Source organism: Musca vetustissima, unplaced genomic scaffold, assembly GCF_032173495.1.
Source record: "Musca vetustissima isolate MV318-11 ecotype Yass unplaced genomic scaffold, APGP_CSIRO_Mvet_v1 utg2070, whole genome shotgun sequence".
Lineage (NCBI taxonomy): Eukaryota > Metazoa > Arthropoda > Insecta > Diptera > Muscidae > Musca > Musca vetustissima.
The window spans coordinates 217,479-239,019 of record NW_026880403.1 but is presented as its reverse complement, the minus strand read 5'-3'; the positions used below and the strand labels follow the sequence as shown (position 1 = coordinate 239,019).

The 21,541-nt window shown below is 34.9% G+C and overlaps 3 protein-coding genes across 3 annotated transcripts; 2 read left to right on the top strand and 1 right to left on the bottom strand.

The window, feature by feature from the left end:
- Positions 1-2,298: 2,298 nt before the first annotated feature.
- Positions 2,299-3,358, top strand: LOC133326005 (uncharacterized protein F13E9.13, mitochondrial). The gene is made up of 4 exons (XM_061534683.1): positions 2,299-2,371; positions 2,431-2,513; positions 2,613-3,048; positions 3,121-3,358. Exons 1-4 carry the CDS (start codon positions 2,299-2,301, stop codon positions 3,354-3,356), a joined length of 828 nt encoding a protein of 275 aa, XP_061390667.1. The 3' UTR covers positions 3,357-3,358.
- A 1,079-nt stretch (positions 3,359-4,437) lies between these two features.
- Positions 4,438-6,672, bottom strand: LOC133326000 (uncharacterized). Its single transcript, XM_061534677.1, has 3 exons — positions 6,522-6,672; positions 5,341-6,455; positions 4,438-5,274 (listed from the first exon to the last, which is right to left on the bottom strand). The coding sequence occupies exons 1-3, from the start codon at positions 6,667-6,669 to the stop codon at positions 4,438-4,440; spliced, it is 2,100 nt and encodes a 699-aa protein (XP_061390661.1). The 5' UTR covers positions 6,670-6,672.
- A 264-nt stretch (positions 6,673-6,936) lies between these two features.
- Positions 6,937-18,766, top strand: LOC133325998 (nuclear RNA export factor 2). Its single transcript, XM_061534676.1, has 13 exons — positions 6,937-6,945; positions 10,531-10,785; positions 10,843-11,298; positions 11,498-11,635; positions 11,696-11,842; positions 11,938-12,039; positions 14,646-14,952; positions 15,029-15,366; positions 15,424-15,562; positions 15,627-15,874; positions 18,158-18,280; positions 18,341-18,546; positions 18,663-18,766. Exons 1-13 carry the CDS (start codon positions 6,937-6,939, stop codon positions 18,757-18,759), a joined length of 2,565 nt encoding a protein of 854 aa, XP_061390660.1. The 3' UTR covers positions 18,760-18,766.
- The last annotated feature ends 2,775 nt before the right edge of the window (positions 18,767-21,541 follow it).

Below are 21,541 nucleotides of genomic sequence, written 5' to 3'. Positions count from 1 at the left end.
ATCAACTTTCTTCTATATACGTTTTGACGTACTGTTCGATGAACACAACCTTCTTGCTAGATTTTTTTTTCTCGACTGAAGAAAAATTGAAAAACGTTCCACGTGCTAACGAATGGGAGGCACCAAATGGAAATTCAACAGGCACATAAGGGCACATTTAAACCGAAAGTGTTTTATGGAAAATCACAATTTAATCATTCTTTATGTTGTTGCTACCTATATATTTACTTCAACAAATAATCATCGTGATCATTTATAATAAACTCGTATCACAATTCGCCATTTCCTATGTTTATAAGTGAAAGAGATCCGGACTTAGATTGCCAAATATCTTTCAATGCGATAAAATAAAGGTACGTTTATATTCACTAAATCCACTCGATCTCAAATGTCAATTCCATAGCGTACACGTCAAATATAATCCACTGGATTTGTGAACTGGATTAACATGACGTATACGCAACGAAATTGACGTTTGAGATCGAGTGGATTTAGTAGTCAAAACGTAGCTTAAGGCGTGTTTAGGCTATAGCTTTTATCGTGATAAAGTGCATTATCTCGATTTTATTGCAAAAGAGAGCTGAATTTACCTCGATTTACCATACAAAATTAAATCCACTTAATATATCGATTTGCTCTAAATCCTATGATAAATTGAGATAATTTCAAATACAACCTTGCTTTTGTCCAAAAATTAATCGTTTCTCCTTAAAGCATGATTTAAAATTAGATAATGTTCAAAAAAATGCTTGACAAAAATATGTTAACTGCTGAAAATTAATGTTTTGTTTGCATTCATAATAAATATTACTATAATTTAGAACGACAAATGTTTTTATGCATTTCTAACCTACTACAGAGCAATTTCTAACAAATTTATGAAATTTTTGTTTGAAAAATTGCTACAGACTAGTAGTTATGATCTAGTCTAAACTGTTATGATTTGATATCTCGATTTACAAATCGAGTCTATTTAGATGGCATAATCTAAACACGTCTTTATTATCCTGATTTAATTTGGTTTATCATAGACGACATCCTATCCTGAATCGAGATATTTCAAATACAACCCTGCTTTTACACAAAAACTAATTACTGCTCCATAAAGTATGCTACAAAATACCTTACAATTCAAAATAGTTGCTTTTACACAAAAATAATTACTGCTCCATAAAGTAACAAAATACTTACAAAAATTGCTATTATTATTGTATTTCTAGATTCTAGAACAGACATTTTGTGATACAGTAGACATTTTTGGTATTCAAAACTAAGGTATCCAAAAGTCACAATCAAGATCTATTAATAAGATCACCCAAGACGTTTTATAAATTCGAATTGTCATATTTATATTGACATGAGTTTACGTTGGAATCAAATCAGCTGGGTTACTGTTACCTTTTATAATTGTACAATGGTTCGTAAGGGAGAAAATTAAAATTTTTAGGATAAATCAGTTGCATTTGTGTTTATTTATTTAATCATACCAAGCCTCAAGGTAGATGTGTATTTTTTCTCTTTTTTGACTAACTAAAGCTACTTAATTGGCTAGATTGCGACAGAACAGTTGTTTCATAAGACGAGTTAAAAAAAATTTCCAGGCGCGTCTTGTTCGCAGTTCTTCCAATTTGAAAGTTCCTAAATGTTGTCTCCCACTTGATATTTCTATCGAATTAATGATCTTCCCCCCTGCAGTTCGATACGTCTGACTATGTCGATGTCCGAGAATAGATGGTACAACTCATGCTTCATTCGACGGCGATATTCACCAGCGACGGAGATCTCTCAAAAACTCCAAGAGCAGCCTCATTTGCTTGCGCAAGTACCCATGCTTCAGATCCGTACATCAGCAGGGGTTGTATAAGCGTTTTGTTGATATTAGTTTTGTTTATGGCGGTATCGAGGTATAAAAATCGTTCACTACCTCGAAGCTGTAGTTTTCAAGTTCCACAGTTGGTTGGAGAATTTGGACTTCCGGCCAAATCCACTCCAGTATTGAAATATGTGTAGAAAACGTTATTTTCCCGTGATCCCATATATCATTCTAAGAAGAAAATTCACAACCTATATTAGTTTGAAACTATCAAACTAGAAAGATTTTTAAAATAACTCTATAATATTTATATAATTATATATATTCGCCATGCACTTTTGCCCACAATTAAAAAGTACCAACAGTTAAGTACCATCACTAGTTTATTTTTACTACCTATTTCAAGATCAGCTGATCTTGTTGGAGCCGGTAAAAGTAAATATTTATTAAATAGTAAAATATTATTTGTAAACAACGACTCAGCGATGGCCTTTGCTCGTGTCTTCAAAAATTCCAAATGTAACATAATTGGCATGATCCATGTGGATGCGTTGCCAGGTATTGCCAATGAATTTGGAGCATCGCCCAATATTAATTGTCATTATAAATAATTTTAGGAACTCCCCTATACAAAGGCAACTGGTCGGAGATAATCGATAAAGCTAAATATGAAGCGAACATTTATCAAAAATATAAAATGGTATTAATCACAAATTGTTCCAAATACATATGGCTCCTCTTAGGTTCAGGTAATAATACTGAAGAAAAATGTATGTGATTTGTATGTTTTTATTTTCAGGATTCAATACTGATAGAAAACATGCATGACATTCCTTATGTTCAACACCGGCAGTTTGGACCCGAAACTACATCATGTATGACCAGAATATGTCAAGAAGTTCGTAATATTATTTCGAAAGAATCTCGAAGAATACCACTCGGTGTTCAGGTATTAGCCTGTGGGAATAAACAGGCATTAGCTATTGCCAAAGCATGTGATTTGCAATATATACGAGCAGAGGGTTTTGTATTTGGTCATGTTGCAGATGAGGGTTATACCGATGCTTGTGCTGGGGAAATTTTACGATATAGAAAATACATTGATGCTGAAGAAGTATTGATCTTTACGGACCTTAAGAAAAAGCATAGTTCACATGCAATTACACAAGATGTGACACTATTGGAAACAGCCAAAGCAGCAGAATTCTTTTTATCTGATGGAATTATAATAACCGGTGAGTGTGTGTGTGTGGATATAAATGATTTAAATTGATCTTTAATAAATACTTTTTGAATGAATTATCTAGGCAATTCAACTGGAGATGCGGCTAAGCCTAAAGATTTCAAGGATTTGAAAGGAAAAGTTAATGTCCCACTACTGGTGGGTTCTGGAGTAACACTGGATAATATCGATGATTATTTTGAGTATATTAGTGCTGCCATTATAGGTTCACATTTTAAAAAACAAGGACTATGGTCAAATGATCTATGTGAAAAAACAATCGAAGCATTTATGTCTAAAGTTTTAGAAATGAGAAAGTGAATGTTGCATTTATTTAAGAGGGATATATCTTGTATCCTGCGACTGAAAATAACAAAAAGTTTAAAAAACAAGGACTATGGTCAAATGATCTACATATGTGAACAAAAAATCGAAGCTTTTATGTCTAATGTTGTAGAAATGAGAAAATAAATTTGCATTTATTTAAGAGGGATATATTTCGTATCCTGCGACTAAAAATATACCAAAACTTTATTTTTTTGACAGTCTCCGATTCAAATACAAAATATTTGCCCAACTGTTGGCTTTTCGAATGTGAAAAATAATTTTTTGATGTAAAAGGGTTTGTCTACATTTTCCAAATACAGCCACAAAATCGGATGTGGATTTGCAACACATCATTAGAATTGAGCGGCGTGTAACGCCTGCAGGAAGTCTCTAATACGAGCGTGTCGCTTAAATCTTCCTTGATGATTACTACATGCATTTTCTATGCCCCTTCTGGCATCCAGTAAGTAAAAATGTATAATTTTAACATTTAGTCACTTTGTAGCTATATTAAATTCTTAGGAAACTTAAGCTTCAGTGATTCCTAAAAGAGATAAAAAAGCTGATGAACCGATAGTGGATGTTTCCGATTTTTTATCGGAGTAAACTTCAAATTTACTGTGTTGTGATTTGGGTTCGACATGGACATTCAATGCAAACATTAAGTTACAAATTAACACAAAAATGTTCCAAAAAACACTTCAATTATATTCAGTCACAAGTTCTTTTATTATAAAAATGTATGTATCTTAATTTTCCATTGCAAATTAAAAAAACTTTCAACCATCGCGGTTTCAAAAAGACGTGAAGGAAAGAACGATCAAATACTAATAAATATTTTTCATAATTAGGCATTCTACTTCAATAATATATGTATGTGTGGTTGTATACTTTTTCAAAGTCCAAATTTTGTATACTAAAAATATCAACATAATAAGTAGTTAGAAATATATAAAATGTACCCATCATAAAGTACTGGAGATAAAAAAGTAATAGCTAAAATTTACTGGGCATATGTCTTCTTTTTAAAAAGAAAATGTTGCTGTAGAACCTCTCCATATTCATTCCTAGTTTTCTAGAACAAATTTGCAAAGAAATCGTAAATTTTTTCACGCAATGAAGCTGAATTTTTGCCGTTTCCTTGGCTCATATCTCGTTGAAATTCAAATGTTGGCTGTTCATATAGTGCATCCAAAGAATCATCAAATTTGACACGTTTCTTTCGAGGCGGCGAAGAAATCTTAATATTTGTGAAAGTATTTCTTAAATTTGTAGGCGAATCACAATGGCTTTTATTACTGCCATTACTGGCCCGAAGTGGAAAAAGAACATCACGAAAATTGCCACCTCCTTCGATGGGTATTTCATTGTTGAGCAGATCTTCACGTTTTACCATTGCATTTGGTATTGTGGTATCAACATTGTGGGCTTTAAAATAAGATTTCGAATCGGAATAACGGCTGGCGAAACCATAAGTGGGGTCATTATCTGAAAGGCGATTTGCTTGTTGTTCCTGGCCTGGAGCAGGGCCGGACAATGCACCGGTGTTCGTGTGCGTAGTTGTGGTGCGCGATTGTGTTTTCTTCAATATGCCACGTGTTGTGGCACGCATTTTATCATTTGATATAAATTTATATAATTTTGAGAGGCGTTTTTCCGGACTCATGCGTACCGCATTTTGCTGTTGTTCAGTCTTATCGCGCAATATAGATTCATGTTCTTCTTCAATGTCTTCTGGAGCTTTGCGTTTTGTTGCCTTTGCCATAGCTGAATTGTTATTTGTTATTCCTTTGGGGTTGCTGGTATCAGTTTTACGTTTATTACCACCACCGAAACAATTTGTAGCGGTAAATGAATTTTCCATTTCATCTTCAGAATCAATAGTTCTATTTCTAAAAATATTTTCAAAATCCTGTAAATCAAAAGAATACGATTAACAAAAATAGAAAATAACACCCAATTTATTGCAACGACTTACCGATTTCTTTTGTTTCGGACTAAGCATATAATCTTCGCCAAAGTTTTTCACCTCCTTCTTTCTCAACGGTGTACGTTTGCTACTTTCCTTTCGCAGTGTCTTACGGCATTGAATGTGCAAATCAATGGCGTCCCTTATGAAACCCACCCAAATACGACTCAGCTGCAAATCGCTAGAACTAAATATAATGCCATCACTCTGGCAGGTTATTTTAAATGAGCCCGGTAGCAGTTCATACACCTTGCACTTCTTCAGGGGAAAGATACAACAGCATTCCAGGGAATTTTCCACAACCGTATTGGGGGCACGTTCCTTGAGTATTTTACAATACATAAATATGTCTGAGGTTAGGACACAATAGCGCTTAATTTCACTGCCATTTCGTGTAACTTTATTTAGAACTCCTTCCTTTATAACCTTCCGTGATGGCTTGACAATATTCGGTGTTCGATTTACCAAAGAATTTTGTATATTTATTAACATTTGTGTCACCTCCTGATCTTCCACACAGGTATTGATGTGAGATACTGTATTTTCGATTTGTTTTACCGATTCCTTCAGTAGCTTGAAATCTGCATCTGCCGGGCTTGTGTAGAGTAACACTTGTTCCAAGAGCAGCTTGTATCTTGGTACTCTTTGTATTGGAGCTATCATAAGGGAATTCAATTTGCGCTGCACTTGGGGACAGAATTCCGTTGTTTCCAGAAATTTTCGAAATGCAGCATTTTTCGACGTAAGTTCCTGCAGCACAAGCAACGCATGGCGGTAGTCAAAAGCATACACCGAATACAATTTGAAAAATGGTGCCATTTTCAGGAAGGCCTTGGCAACATTATCCATATCTGATTCGAGTTCCTTGAGAAACTCCCCATTTAAATTATGTATCATTTCTATTTGACCGAAGAGCGTGGTATGACTGACTTCATCGATGATCTTTTGTTCCTTTAGAGGCTTTACAAAATAATCCATAAGTAGTTGTAATTGCTGAAGATACGTTTTTTCCGATGTAACAATTTCATGTATGGCCTGCAAGCGAAATGTTTTTCTTTTGTCCATTTCGGTGTTGGGAGAATTGATGGGCGAACGCCCTGTTCCACCAGCTAACATTGAACAAACTAAAAGAGGAACTCCATTGCATCAATATCAAAGAGTCAACACACGCACTCGGTTTATACATTTACCTTTGTTCCTTGTTTTCACTGTCAGTAGATTACGCTCCTGCAACACCTGTCGCAGTTCGCGGCTAAAACTCAAAGGTGTTTCTGGAGTTCTGGGTGAAGCCATTTCGTTAATGGCATTACTGCACTGTCTCTTGATGGGGGTATACATATTTTTTTTATTTATTATTGGATTTTTACATAAATGGCAATCGGATAAAATATAAAACACTATTTGAATTGAATGTATAAAGAATGCTTCCTGTGGCATACAGCAACCTTTAATGATGATGATGATGCCGGGGCTTCTTTAAAACAATCAACTGCTGCAATTTGAAAATTAGTGGTTACTTGGAAGGTAACCACATGGCAGTGGTAGTACTCGACTACTATTGGAGTGTTTACACGTAGAGTCTACAAATAATTGAAGCCAGTTTACATGTATGGGGTAAGTGTACCAATAGTCGGCACTTTAAGGATTTTCGCATTTAAACTTTTTACCATCCCGAGTGTATTTTTTCTACTTTACTGTTTCAAAATTTTGTTTACTCCAATTCAAATTTGTTGAATTAATTTGTGTTAAAGTGGAGTATATTGACAATTAGGTAAAATAGTGCCTTTTTGCCAATAGTCGGCACTTATTTCCAATTGTCGGCATGTCGCATTTTAGTTAAAAAAATTATATATTTAATCGATTTTTCTGTTTTTTATATTAATTATTATCGGAAGTTGGCACTAGTGTTGTATTGAAAAAAGTTATATAAAATAATTTTATTTATTAAAATATAGCAATGATAAAATATTGTTTCGACTTTCGGAACCAATTCTCGGCATAGGTTAAGGCATGGTACAATAATACAAGGTAGGACAGCTTGAGGTGAATAACAAAAAACCAACTATGCACGTGTGGCTTCTTCTGCCAAAAATAAAATAAATATACGCATCAAGTGATCGTGTTTATTTGACATTTTTTCAACACAAAACTAAAAACGCTAAAAATGAACGAAAGTTTATGATTTCTTCCCAAAATCCAGTAGGGAATAGCATCAAATGTTTGTTTCGTCCATAACAAAGTAATTACTTTCAGACGATCGTGCTAAAAACATAATTTTCATTTCAATTGAACTTGAATATATTTCAATTTATTTTGAATTTATTTGACATTGTATTCAAAACAATACACACATACACAAAATATGTATTTTGATTTGATGGAACAAATTACCTTGAAAAAATTTGTAATTAGTTGGTAGTTGTGCCCTACCTTGTAATAATTATACCATGGGTTAATGAACGTTTAGATTTACGAAATCCACTCAATTTCAAATGCCAATTCCATTGCGTATACGTCAAATATAATCCACTGGATTTGTGAACAGGATTAACGTAAGGTATACGCAATGGAATTGACATTTGAGATCGAATGGATTTATAGGCTAAACGTAGCCTAAATTACACATTTCTGGTTAAAGGAATTTAATGCGGTGTACACACTATCATTTTTGAATGGCACTCTTGCCCAAATTTTGCTTGTTTGATAGTGTGGCCTCACATGTTTGTCATTCATCAGGCAACCACAAAAATATTTATGGTTGTTGGACAGTCAGTAATCGATAAAAAGTCGAAAGTCAAAAATGATAGTGTGTACACCGCTTAAGATTAAAACCACTCAAAACTGACTTTTTTATAAATTATTCGGTATTTAGAACTAATATTTATCAGTTTTTCCAATTTTGAGCAAAAATTATCGAAATGCCATAATGTATTGTTTGCGAAAATTATTTGAATGAATGATCTTCCGTAGAATTGATCACCAACTAGAATCGACTGACAAATTCCACAATTCACAGTAAGGATTTCGCAAGAAACGTTCTACGAGAGATAACGTCACATGTTTATGGTCAGCAGCATTACTTGCAAAACGGGATTGCAAATACCTAGTAGCAACGTTTCTTGACATCAGAAACGCTTTCGAAAATGTCTATATAAACATTCTAATTGAAAAATATAAAAACCTTGGCATAAGTGATCATTCGTGTTTAATTTTACATCGCCTCTTTCAATGCAAAGTGCCATGGCATAATTATATAAGGTAGTCTTATGCAGTCATATATTTCCAATTTTTCCATAAATTTGCCTTTGACAGTATTCAGATTAGATTTATATGTGATTCACGCAAATATTTTAAAATGTTGGTGTCAAATAAGAAACAAACGGTTTGAAGAATATAAACTCTGACGACATATATTATGAATAGTTTGTATGAACGCATGGTACAATTATAAAAGGTAACAGCAAATCCCAGCTGATTTGATTCCAACGTAATACTAGTGTCAATATGAATTTGACAAATTATGTTTTTAAAAATCACCCAACAGGAAAATTGGGAACGCATACATATTGAAATTGTTCTTTATTAATGTGCTTCCGTATTCAATTTACTCAATCTGCCTGCTGGGAAAGTTTGAGGAAGCAAATCTTTCTTGAAGGAATAATATATTTTCATACGTGTTTCACATATATATGGCAATGGCTCGATTAAAGGAAAGATGTGGAAGCGATAGAAATATAAATTTGATAGATTTTCATTCATGTTTTCAATTTTTATTTTGAGGATTCGAAAATATTTCATTTTCAAAATAAAAATAATTTGATGATAATTTGTTTGTTTGTTGACATTTTTCTGTCAAATGAGTTGACACTAGTAGAACTTACAACAACAAATTTCCATGTGGTTGTTGTATCGTTTTTTGTACAACAACACTTGCTGTTACCTTTTATTATTATACCATGGTATGAACGTATTAATTCTTTTTTTTAATTCATGTACGTAAGTCCGCTTTTCCACAGGCAGATTTTTATTTGGAAAATTTTTTGTTTTCTCTTTTGAAATTTTCGCTTGCTTTTCCATTAGCAAATTTTTCTTTGTCAAATTTGCGAATCAAAATACAAAAGAAAGAAAAAAAAAACGTCAAAAGTGTTTGCATTTTAAAGATTTTTTTAATATTTTATTTATTTTTTATATATTTTATTATATAAATTGCAAAAATTAAAAATTAAATTTCACTTGCACAAATTAAAACAACAGGTTTGTAAACAAAAGCCGGCTGTGTGTCAGTAAAGCGAATAGGTTCAAAAGGAAATGTTAACAAAATTGTTTTCAACGAACAGAGCAAAGCAGAATTTGCGTGTACGGCAAATTCTGAACAGGCAATATTTTGTTTTTCTTCCTCGCACCCCTCTCGCCTACAAACTCAGTATTTGCCAAATAAAAATTTGCCTGTGGAAAAGCAGACTAATTGTGAGAGCGAACAACGTTATTCAAATGCATGTCAGAACATTGCATTATCTGATATTCACAACTGATGGAACGCTTTTAATTTTGGTCGGTACATCAAATTTGTAAATAAACAATTTTAAAATTTTGCGAATTTTGATTGTGCGGCACAATTCTTACAATTGTTAAAAAGATTTTGATTGTTGATAAAAAAATGTCTTCCTTGAAGTGTCCAGGTTAGTTATTGTCATTAGTCAGACTATTTTCAAGAAACTTAGTTTCTATTCATGATGTTTTGAATTTGAGAACATCGTGACAAATATCTATGGAAAAGTTCTTTTTAGGAATCAAATATTTTAAATCATTCTGAAAACGCATATTTAATTTTACGAGGAAGACCATATGCGTCTCTATAAATTCCAAAAAATGCAGTTGCCTGTAATTACATCCGATTTCATGTAAATGACATGCAAAACATATCACGTCTGTTTCTTTGGAACATGCAACTTTTCGCATGTTCAATGGCTTTGTCGCAGAGGTAAGGATAGATCTGGAGAGAAAGCCTAAATATAAAAGAGATGTGGAATTAGCTAAAGCTAAACTATGTGGTCTAGGTTAGCTTTAGGGGTGGAATGTGTGCTGTATTGAAAACCCTATCCAATTGCACATTCGTTAATTTACAGATATACAGTTCCTTTTTTTGGAATTTTGAATCTTTGAAATTGCTGATTGTGTGAATAAAAAAAATATATATAGAAATTTTCAATTTCTCTTTCAGATGAAGTTCTTCATTTTCCCAATAATTCGAGTATTGAAATTTCATATACAAATGCCTTATCATATTCCAAGTGTACAAGCTATGATACCAAACTTATGAATCAAGGTTTTCTTTGGCATCAAATCGTGGTGCAACATAATTCCAGATCTTTGGGAATGGAAGATAAAAATAAATTATTAAAAGCCTTATTCGAAGCCGTTGAAGGTGAAGAATTGTATCCAGTGGCCTATAGGGTAAGTGCTATGCCGTATTGCATATACGCATGTAATTAAAAATATTTCTGAAAATAGCGTAACGCATACGAAGATCGTTTCTTGGTACGTCAGTGTCAGCCGGCATTGGATAAACTTTTTGAAAAAAATCTTCGCATTCTAATGTCAAATGGAGATACGGTCAATTTGGAGGTACAGCTTAATGTTGCCGATTTTAAATACGGACAAATATCACCAATTAATCAAATTACTAAAACTATAAATAAACTATACGATCGCATGGATAGTCTGGATGGAGAAAGGGGCATTTTAGATTTAACACGCTTCGGCCAGAATAGTGAGCTGTTCGATGTGATTGTTTATTTGGGCAATCGAAGTGTGCTGGAACGCATATTCGATTTAATATATCGTAACGATGAGCGTTTTCGTAATGTAACTGGTATTATATTACGTGATAATGATATAACCACATTGTCGCCATTGAAATTATTTGCTGGTATTGAATTTGGCATATTGGATTTGAGAGATAATAAGGTGAGTTTGGAATTAATAACATTATTTAGATTATTTTTAAACATTATATACATAGGTAGATAGCGTTTATTAAATTTAAAGAGTAAAAGAGAATATTAATTGCAAACCAAATGTATACTGCATTATTTGCTTTATAATTATAAAAAATGACGTTTTATTACAAAAAGGATACAATTGATTAATTTAAATATTGTTACAGATTGAATCATATATACGCCTAAATCGAGATTTAGAACCAATAAAAGCTAATGAAATCAAATTAATGGGAAATCCAATAACACAATCACCAAATTATCCCGAATGTTTACGGCCTATTTTGAAGAATTTTAAAATGTTGGTAAGTAATGACAATCAATTTTTTTTGAAAGTTAATATAAAACAAAATTTCTTATCTTAGGATGGTATTCCCACAGAAAATCTTTCTAAAGATTACCGACCCACCGATACAAATGTACATGGAGCAGCAGATGGTTATCGCATCGATTGGTCTAATAAACTGGATATTAATCAATTTGAAAATAGCTCGGATTGGCATGCAATAATGGTAAGACGGGTTAGGAAAAAATATTCACATTTACTGAATGTCATATGGAAAATAGTAATGAAAATGTCTTTCAAAAAAAAATTGTTATTTTCTAGATACCTGATCCTGAACAATGTTATTCTCAAGAGGAAATAATGGATTATTTCTTTTTAACTGTTTCGACAAAGTTAAGCGATATATATCCATGTTATTATAAGGTAAGTATTAATTTAATATAATTGTATACCTTTTAGGTAATGTCAGGGCTGATTAATAATAGGGTTGACTTTTCGCATTTGTTTTCTGTTATATCTATTGGCTATATCAGCTATTTTCGATTGCCAGTTTGTTTTTGACAGATTAAAAAATTAGTCGAGTTTTGATAAGATCTTCGATTTTTTTACTATTCGAAATAATGGATCAATTGATAGGTCAATAAGGGATACTACATTGATTTGTGTAAAAGCAATAGGGCTGTTACAACAACAACATTGATTTGCTAATTTAAGTGATTCGCAATGGAAGAATATACAGACCTGCCAGAATTTTGCCCTAAGAACTGCAACAGGGCGTCTCCTCATGACTCCAGTGGAACATCTTCATGATATGACAAAGATCGACACAACTATATGTTGCCAATGCAGTACTTGTTTGGATGTTATATAAGCAAAGATATAAGCATGAACCCCTAGTCGCTCAGGCTCATCTATCGCAGCGGAAGAGAGCAGATTCCTTGACAAACAGAAGTAGTCTTAGCTCAACTAAGATCAGGATGGGGCGTCAATTCCTATTGGGCAAGAATTGACGACTCGATGCCTAACACATGTCCTGCATGGACTAGGACCACACGACACGTTGCACCTTATCAACGGCCCAACGAAGCCGAATCACCTATCATCAAATTTCCTATGGACACAACGCATTCAAGTTGCAACATTGCAACATCACACATGTGTTGTGATAGAGGTAAATTTTGCACCATTGAAGATACTGTTACAGACGTTTTGCATTTGGCAAACAATGACTCAACAAAAATTAATGGAACAGGAGTTGTCAAATAAAAATCAAAAGATGGCTTCATTGCTAGATTATAGGATATCCTGTATGTACCAGATCTACGGCCAAATTTATTATGTGTTGCAAAAATGACGAATATGGTTTACCTGAAACCAACAAAAGGCTTCTAAAAGCGAAAAGTACTTAGCGGGGTTTTACACTTATTGGGATTGGTATTGAAGTTTCTCTCTCATTGGTAAATTGAGAGTAATTAGAGTTGCACTATTTTTAATTTTGTAACAAACGTACTTTTTGTTCACAAAAGGTATAAACGTACCAAAACAAAAATTAGATTTTTTTATTATTCGTGAATACATTTACACTTAAATTATAAAATATATTATTTATCCAAATAACTGGTATAAATATTGGCCAATATTTCTCGATAATTATGATTTATTATTATTTGAAGTAAAAGGTGCCAATGTTTTCCAACTCTATTAATGAGAGAAAGAGATAAAATTCTCAACACCAATCCCAATAAGTGTAAAACCCTGCTTAAAATCTGTATTACGTCGAAGAAGGACATGAAGGAAATTGCAGATCAGCCCAAGAAAAAGACTGACATAAACGTTTCGGACATCCTAATGTGAACGATTTGAATGATATAATTCGGAATAAAAATTTAAATGGTGTATATATCGATACTAATGTGAAACTACAGGTGTGCGAGACATGTATTAAGGGGAAGCAAGTCCAAGCTCCATTACCCAGATCAAGAAATTTTAGGAGCTAATTTTCGAGTGATCCAGTGAAGTAATGCCCGCCATCAAAAATAAGGACTTTTCTTTAATTACAAAAAACAACAACAAAACAATAACAAAATTTTTTTGTAAAAAACTTCAAATATATATGTGCAAAGATGCAAACCTTAACAAGCATTGGTAATTTACGTTGAAAATCTTGAAAAATTAAAATCGTTTATAGATTACGATAAAACAATTGGAGTTAGGTGAAAACGCAAATATATTTTTATAGACGATAAAACAAGGTGGTGCGAAATATATTTTCTGGAAAAGAAATCAGAGGTATTGGAAAAGTTCAATGAATATTAAAGAATGGTTGGAAAACGAACTGGACGGAAAATAAAGACATTAAGATCAGATAACGGCACAGAAAATACGAATAATGAATTTAAGCATTTTATGAAGAATAAAGGTAAAAAACATTAATTTACTGTTGCGTATACGCCTCAGCAAAACGTATCGAACTTTGGTCGAAATGGCTCGATGTATGATAATTCAATCAGGGCTTGTCCCTAGGTACTGGACTGAATCCGTGTATACCGCAAACCAAATACGTAACAGATGCACTTCAAGACACCTAAATGGAGAAATTCCGAAGGCGTCGTAGGAAATTTGAACCAAAATCTAAAAAATGCATTGCCATTGATTATTCCGTATAGTCAAAGGCATATGGATTGTGGGCTCCTCAACGTCGTGTAGTATTTTGATCACGATATGTTAAGTTTACGAATATGTACCAATCAGAAAACAATTATTGCGATCTTATCGATCTTAATGTGTTGTAAAGTTAGAATTTTAAATGTGTTGTAAAGTTAGAATTAGTTAATATATATTTAACATAAAATGCTTTGCATTGAAGAAAGAAACAATATAAATACACATTTTTGTTTTTTCGGTTAGTCTTTAATAAAAACTCATTTCTCTCATTAACCGTGTTTTGGTGTTTTATTTCTCGGACTCCTCAAATAATCACAGATGCAAACATTAATCTTTTCAAACCTTTATCCACACCATTTTTGTAGTATACAGCGGGAGAACATCAATTTCTTGTGCGGCAATGTTTTGATCAAATTAAATATTTGGTAGAAAATTGTAATCTTGAAATAAAAATTCCACGATTTGTGGCACCACCACCACCCACACAATCTACAACAGATTTCACGCCACAATTGGTTATGGACACAACAATCGCCTATTACCTACGCATGAATATAAGTCCATTTCGTAAGGGACAAATCGAACCAATGGAATGCATTGAAAAGGCTCTGGATCGACGTTTTAGTGCCATGGATAGTATGTTAAATTTAAATAATTTTCAAAGCACAGAAGGTATACAAATCAATATTTAATTATTATTGTAATTAATTTAAAATGAATAAATGTGTGTGATTTTCTTTACAACCAGGCCTGGAAAACATTGTGATAAATTTAAGCTCAACGAAAATATTGTCGCGTGTTTTAATGCAAGCGTCGCGTAAATTCCTATCCACTTGTCAGGAACTACGTTTAGCTCATAATAAAATAGTCAATGTAAATTTTCCCAAAATCCTGGCACTGATGAGTAATTTAAAGGCCTTGGATTTGGGTAACAATTGGATACATTCCTTGGATGATATCAAAGGACTGGCGGTATTGGGTATAACCTCATTGCGTTTGGATGGTAATCCTTTGTGCAATGAATATTCCTTTGCTGGCGAATACATCAAGGCCATCAAGAGACATTTTACTGATCTAACAAAGTTGGTAAGATAGCTTACAAAATATAATTGAATTTCAATTACAATTCCATAATTAATGTAGGATGGCATTGGCATAACCAGTAAAGACAATTTAACATCTCCCAAAAATTTCCTATGTGATGTAGCTGGTTATGATTTTGTTGAGGAATTTGTAACACGTTATTTTAATACATTTGAAAGTGATCGGGAGGAACTTAAAGGTCTGTCGAAATGCAATCAATTTAATTCAAACATATTTTTTAATAATTTCCATTCCATTTGTAGATTTATATCATAGAAAATCGATATTATCTTTGTCATGCAATTTCAATGTACCAAAAGCAACACCACAAACATTAAAACGTATTTCAAAATATACACAATTTTCGCGTAACGTTTTGAATGTCGATAACGCTCAAGAAATGTTAGCAACAACATATATCGGATCAAGGGAAATAATGCAGGTTTTTATGAATTTACCATTGGTTACATATGATATGTTAAGTTTTTGTACGGACTGTACGATATTTGATGTAAGTACCTTGTAGGATAAAAAAATATATCCATATATCAATAATTTCACTAATTTAATATATATATATATATATATAACTCGGTTATAACGATGATGAGTAAATTCCCTCAGTTCTTGAAATACACAGATTTCCCTTAAGCTCGTCTATAAAGACTCCCTTCAGCTCGTCTATAAAGACTCCCTTCAGCTCGTCTATAAAGACTCCCTTCAGCTCGTCTATAAAGACTCCCTTCAGCTCGTCTATAAAGACTCCCTTCAGCTCGTCTATAAAGACTCCCTTCAGCTCGTCTATAAAGACTCCCTTCAGCTCGTCTATAAAGACTCCCTTCAGCTCGTCTATAAAGACTCCCTTCAGCTCGTCTATAAAGACTCCCTTCAGCTCGTCTATAAAGACTCCCTTCAGCTCGTCTATAAAGACTCCCTTCAGCTCGTCTATAAAGACTCCCTTCAGCTCGTCTATAAAGACTCCCTTCAGCTCGTCTATAAAGACTCCCTTCAGCTCGTCTATAAAGACTCCCTTCAGCTCGTCTATAAAGACTCCCTTCAGCTCGTCTATAAAGACTCCCTTCAGCTCGTCTATAAAGACTCCCTTCAGCTCGTCTATAAAGACTCCCTTCAGCTCGTCTATAAAGACTCCCTTCAGCTCGTCTATAAAGACTCCCTTCAGCTCGTCTATAAAGACTCCCTTCAGCTCGTCTATAAAGACTCCCTTCAGCTCGTCTATAAAGACTCCCTTCAGCTCGTCTATAAAGACTCCCTTCAGCTCGTCTATAAAGACTCCCTTCAGCTCGTCTATAAAGACTCAAAATGCTCGTTTTTAAAGACTCGCTTCAGCTCGTCTATAAAGACTCCCTTCGTCTATAAAGCTCGCTCTATAAAGACTCCCTTCAGCTCGTCTATAAAGACTCCCTTCAGCTCGTCTATAAAGACTCCCTTCAGCTCGTCTTTAAAGACTCCCTTCAGCTCGTCTATAAAGACTCCCTTCAGCTCGTCTATAAAGACTCCCTTCAGCTCGTCTATAAAGACTCCCTTCAGCTCGTCTATAAAGACTCCCTTCAGCTCGTCTATAAAGATTCCCTTCAGCTCGTCTATAAAGACTCCCTTCAGCTCGTCTATAAAGACTCCCTTCAGCTCGTCTATAAAGACTCCCTTCAGCTCGTCTATAAAGACTCCCTTCAGCTCGTCTATAAAGACTCCCTTCAGCTCGTCTATAAAGACTCCCTTCAGCTCGTCTATAAAGACTCCCTTCAGCTCGTCTATAAAGACTCCCTTCAGCTCGTCTATAAAGACTCCCTTCAGCTCGTCTATAAAGACTCCCTTCAGCTCGTCTATAAAGACTCCCTTCAGCTCGTCTATAAAGACTCCCTTCAGCTCGTCTATAAAGACTCCCTTCAGCTCGTCTATAAAGACTCCCTTCAGCTCGTCTATAAAGACTCCCTTCAGCTCGTCTATAAAGACTCCCTTCAGCTCGGCAATAAAGACTCCCTTCAGCTCGGCAATAAAGACTCCCTTCAGCTCGTCGATAAAGAATCCCTTCAGCTCGTCGATAAAGAATCCCTTCAGCTCGTCGATAAAGAATCCCTTCAGCTCGTCGATAAAGAATCCCTTCAGCTCGTCGATAAAGAATCCCTTCAGCTCGTCGATAAAGAATCCCTTCAGCTCGTCGATAAAGAATCCCTTCAGCTCGTCGATAAAGAATCCCTTCAGCTCGCTGATAAAGACTCCCTTCAGCTCGCTGATAAAGACTCCCTTCAGCTCGTCGATAAAGACTCCCTTCAGCTCGTCGATAAAGACTCCCTTCAGCTCGTCGATAAAGACTCCCTTCAGCTCGTCGATAAAGACTCCCTTCAGCTCGTCGATAAAGACTCCCTTCAGCTCGTCGATAAAGACTCCCTTCAGCTCGTCGATAAAGACTCCCTTCAGCTCGTCGATAAAGACTCCCTTCAGCTCGTCGATAAAGACTCCCTTCAGCTCGTCTATAAAGACTCCCTTCAGCTCGTTTATAAAGACTCCCTTCAGCTCGTCTATAAAGACTACCTCCAAAGAAAACATTTCTGCGGCTGAACTTCAACCCGTCTATAAAGAAGACATATCGTCAACAAGACTTACTAGTCTTAGAGAAGACGTCCTGCTGACATATAAAACGGACGTCATTTCAGCTCCTTTGTGAAGATTCTCGTCTATATATTCGTCCTTCTGTTCTTCCTTTATATTAACTCCATCCTGATTTAAGATTTTTTTGGTGATCTATAAAGTTTCTGTTTCTTAACACGCTTCATAGGAAAATAGGGTTGTAATAACGGTCAATGGTGTATTTTTGGATCAAGCTCCTAGCATTGTGGAGACAGATATATTAATGGCATTTTCAAGGACATTTGTGCTAAAGCCAATTAAACGCAAAACGGTAAGATTACACGAACAATATCTAAAAACTGGTTTTGTTATTTTATTTACACTTTTTTAGGGATCTCTAAGGTGTGCCACCCTATATAGGATTGTCAACGACCAGTATAGTATAACAAATCCAACAGCTACACAAACCAAAAGAGCATTTAAATATTTTAAAAATATTCAATCTGCCAAAAAAGATGAAATAACTGTGGCCGATAAGGAGGCACTTTTGGTAATGTTCCAGGAAACGACTGCTCTAAAATCCATATGGTGTACAAGGTAAATAAAATCATATGTAAGGACTTTGATTTTTCTACTGAATTTACGGATTTAATAGTTTATTATTTTTTGACAATTCAATGTTTTCCAAATTTATTTATTTGTTTTTAATACAGATGCCTGGAAGAAGCTGATTGGAACTTTACGAAAGCCTTGGAAATATTTGTTCAGCTATGTGAAAAGAAGGAAATACCCGATGCTGCATTTAAGTAAATCTACAATACGAAATCTCTACAGATCGTGTAGTTAAAATAAACGAATTTATTTTGAAAGAAAATAGTTACAAATACTCGAGTGATTTATTCGTGTTTTTAAGTAAACAAAACTTATTTTTATTATTATGATATAACTGATAATTATATCACCAATATATATATATATATATACGCATTTTTTATATTTAGTAATAAATCAACACTTGACATGTTGTAACGTAACGGTAATATTCAACGCAATTTTTCATGTTACACTATTTTCGTTAATTATAAGAATTGAAGATATCATCTCATTTCAGAAATCCATTTTATAGTTATTTTTGCTTATCATATTTGCCCTTGGTCATATATGTGTTCTTGGATTATCATTCATATTTGATCATTCAAGATAACATTATCGTAGAAGGTGTCAGTTCCTTAAACATTAATTTTATTTGATTAACTGTGACGACACTTCTACGAAATCGAATCGACCGATCTTGACTCAATCTTAACAAACGTTCAATATAATTTTCTTTCTAAGAATGTGTTGGAGGGAGACGAAGAGTGGTTATACTTAAAGACGTCACTTCGTTGATAGACAAGGTGAGCATAGGGAGAGGGATATTTTATATAACGTAGGACCTCTCTATCTCTATCCAGATCATGGAGCTCATTCCTGGCACGGTCGGGGAGTTGTATCAACCATATGCAGCCAACAGTCATTGTAACGATAGCGTATGGGTATGCTGACGTAAGTGAAGGATCTTCGACTCCTCACGAAGATAGTCCACCGATGTCATGAGGATACGCCCAGTTGAAGATATCAAGGCGGCGTTCTGACAGGTCTGAATACTTCTCCATTGCGTAGCACAAGTATTCGCGGACCACACTGGTACCGCATAGCTGGCCACATACCGATATATCGCTTAAAACTCCGACCATACCGCATAGCTATACTTATCTGTGGTTGAATTAAGATCATGCTGTCTAATTTTGAGAAAAATATATAATAAATGCAAAACCAGACATTTTAACCAACTATGTATTCTCAATTCATTCAATTTTATTTAACTTGACAAATATAGGAGGCCAATAATGTTTACTTATCTGTGGCCGAGGACCTACCGACAAGCGGCGTGAGGATTTTGATCATGCTGTCTAATTTTGAGGTAGTGGGTGGTCGAAATTGTATGCTCCGCGACCTACGCATTCCAGCGGATATTTTCATTTGGCAGCGGATATTTTCATATTCCTCGCGTGGAAGAATGGTGCCAGATCGGCCAGATAGACATTTAACCTTACGCATATGTTCTCAACTATAGGACTCCACGTCATGGTCGTGCAATTATCTTGATACATAACGATCTCAATGAATGACAGCTTCGGAGATATCACTCAATACTGAGGAACACCCTGCTTCACTCTACAGGATTTGAAAATTCGATAAATATTATGTGTAGACGCCACATAATATTTATTATCCAAAATTTCAACTTAACCGGGGGGAAATATTCTCTATATCCTCAAACAATGTGACATGATTGATTGGTATCAAATTATTTTTATTGTTCAAGCGCTACCAATATTGTTCTATGACACTTCTGGTTCTGGTGGAGTCCTCGACTTATATGTGTGGAGATGGCGGGCAATGCTATTGGTGTGCTCTACACTACATCGTATAATCTTCGCTTTTCCATGTCGCTCCCGGAAGGCTCGGTTAAAATAAAAAGCGCATATCTTCGGATCAGTCACAGTTTTGTCCTTAGATGTGACTGAGAGGTCCGATAATTGTCCTTATCAAGGTTCTAAATCGACTTAACCGTTGCAAACAGTATACTGATGTTGTAACTCTTCAGATGCTCCTACCATTTATTCCGCTTGTGCTAGCGACTAATCTACTGATTTCCAACGTGAGTTCTTTAATCTGCTGCGTTAGGTCGACGGAGCTCATCATGCACATTTGCTAAACCAATTGTCTCTGGTGGGAAATTAGGTATCATCTTGGGTATTCGAGCAGCAGGTATAAATTTACCGGCTGCAGCGGCAATGATGTCCCGTAATTTTCTTTCTGCTACCCGTACATCAGAAGGAATATAAAGTTCTCTGACACGTGAACTCTCTAAACCAGTGGGGTTTTCTTTGTTTAAGGAAAACAAGAAGATCGGGGAATCTGCTGATGGAAACGATTATGGTGAGGTGGTTTAAGTCAAGTGAAATGACGGGCTGCTAGTTAACTTAATTTATCAGACCGGGCGATACGGTGCTTATGTCTGTGACATTCTGGTGGGGGCATCCTCATTTACTGTGCAGAACATGTCCTATAAGTTTGGTCTGCCAGCACTGTTCCCTTCTGGTCATTCCTAGGACTGAGTGCCACAGCTTATGGTGGGCAGCGGTATTCTTTCTATTCATGAAACCCACTATATCTATTTTTCCTCGAAGACCTTTGCAATTAAATTGCAGAAATGATGCACTGCCAGGAGTAGGAACTGAAACATGTTGGAATGTGCATGTTGAGCTGCTGTTGAGAAGACTTTGGATTTCTGTGGACTGCTTTGTAGCAGCACGATGCAACGTAATTCGCTGTTCTGAACAGGAACAGTTCCTGAAGTGCACCCCTGCACCCATTACACCTCACCGATTCTAATCTGTGGTGTATAAAGTTGTGGCAAATCGAACAGAGCTACAGTAATAGGTTTTGTTTGATTTCGGCACGTTGTGCATTGTATCTCCCATTGTCGAGGAAACGAACTGAAGGTTGTATCAAGGCCTATTAATAAGTTCATCCAGGGAGACCA

Coding starts and splice junctions, on each gene's coding strand:
- LOC133325998 (XM_061534676.1), top strand. Junction 12,040..14,645: donor TATATCCATGTTATTATAAG/GTAAGTATTAAT, acceptor CCATTTTTGTAG/TATACAGCGGGAGAACATCA. Junction 18,547..18,662: donor AAATCCATATGGTGTACAAG/GTAAATAAAATC, acceptor TTTTTAATACAG/ATGCCTGGAAGAAGCTGATT.
- LOC133326005 (XM_061534683.1), top strand. CDS start 2,299: ATGGCCTTTGCTCGTGTCTTCAAAAATTCCAAATGTAACATAATTGGC. Junction 2,372..2,430: donor CCATGTGGATGCGTTGCCAG/GTATTGCCAATG, acceptor AAATAATTTTAG/GAACTCCCCTATACAAAGGC. Junction 3,049..3,120: donor TGATGGAATTATAATAACCG/GTGAGTGTGTGT, acceptor TGAATTATCTAG/GCAATTCAACTGGAGATGCG.
- LOC133326000 (XM_061534677.1), bottom strand. CDS start 6,669: ATGTATACCCCCATCAAGAGACAGTGCAGTAATGCCATTAACGAAATG. Junction 6,456..6,521: donor AGTGAAAACAAGGAACAAAG/GTAAATGTATAA, acceptor TTCCTCTTTTAG/TTTGTTCAATGTTAGCTGGT. Junction 5,275..5,340: donor GTCCGAAACAAAAGAAATCG/GTAAGTCGTTGC, acceptor TTTGATTTACAG/GATTTTGAAAATATTTTTAG.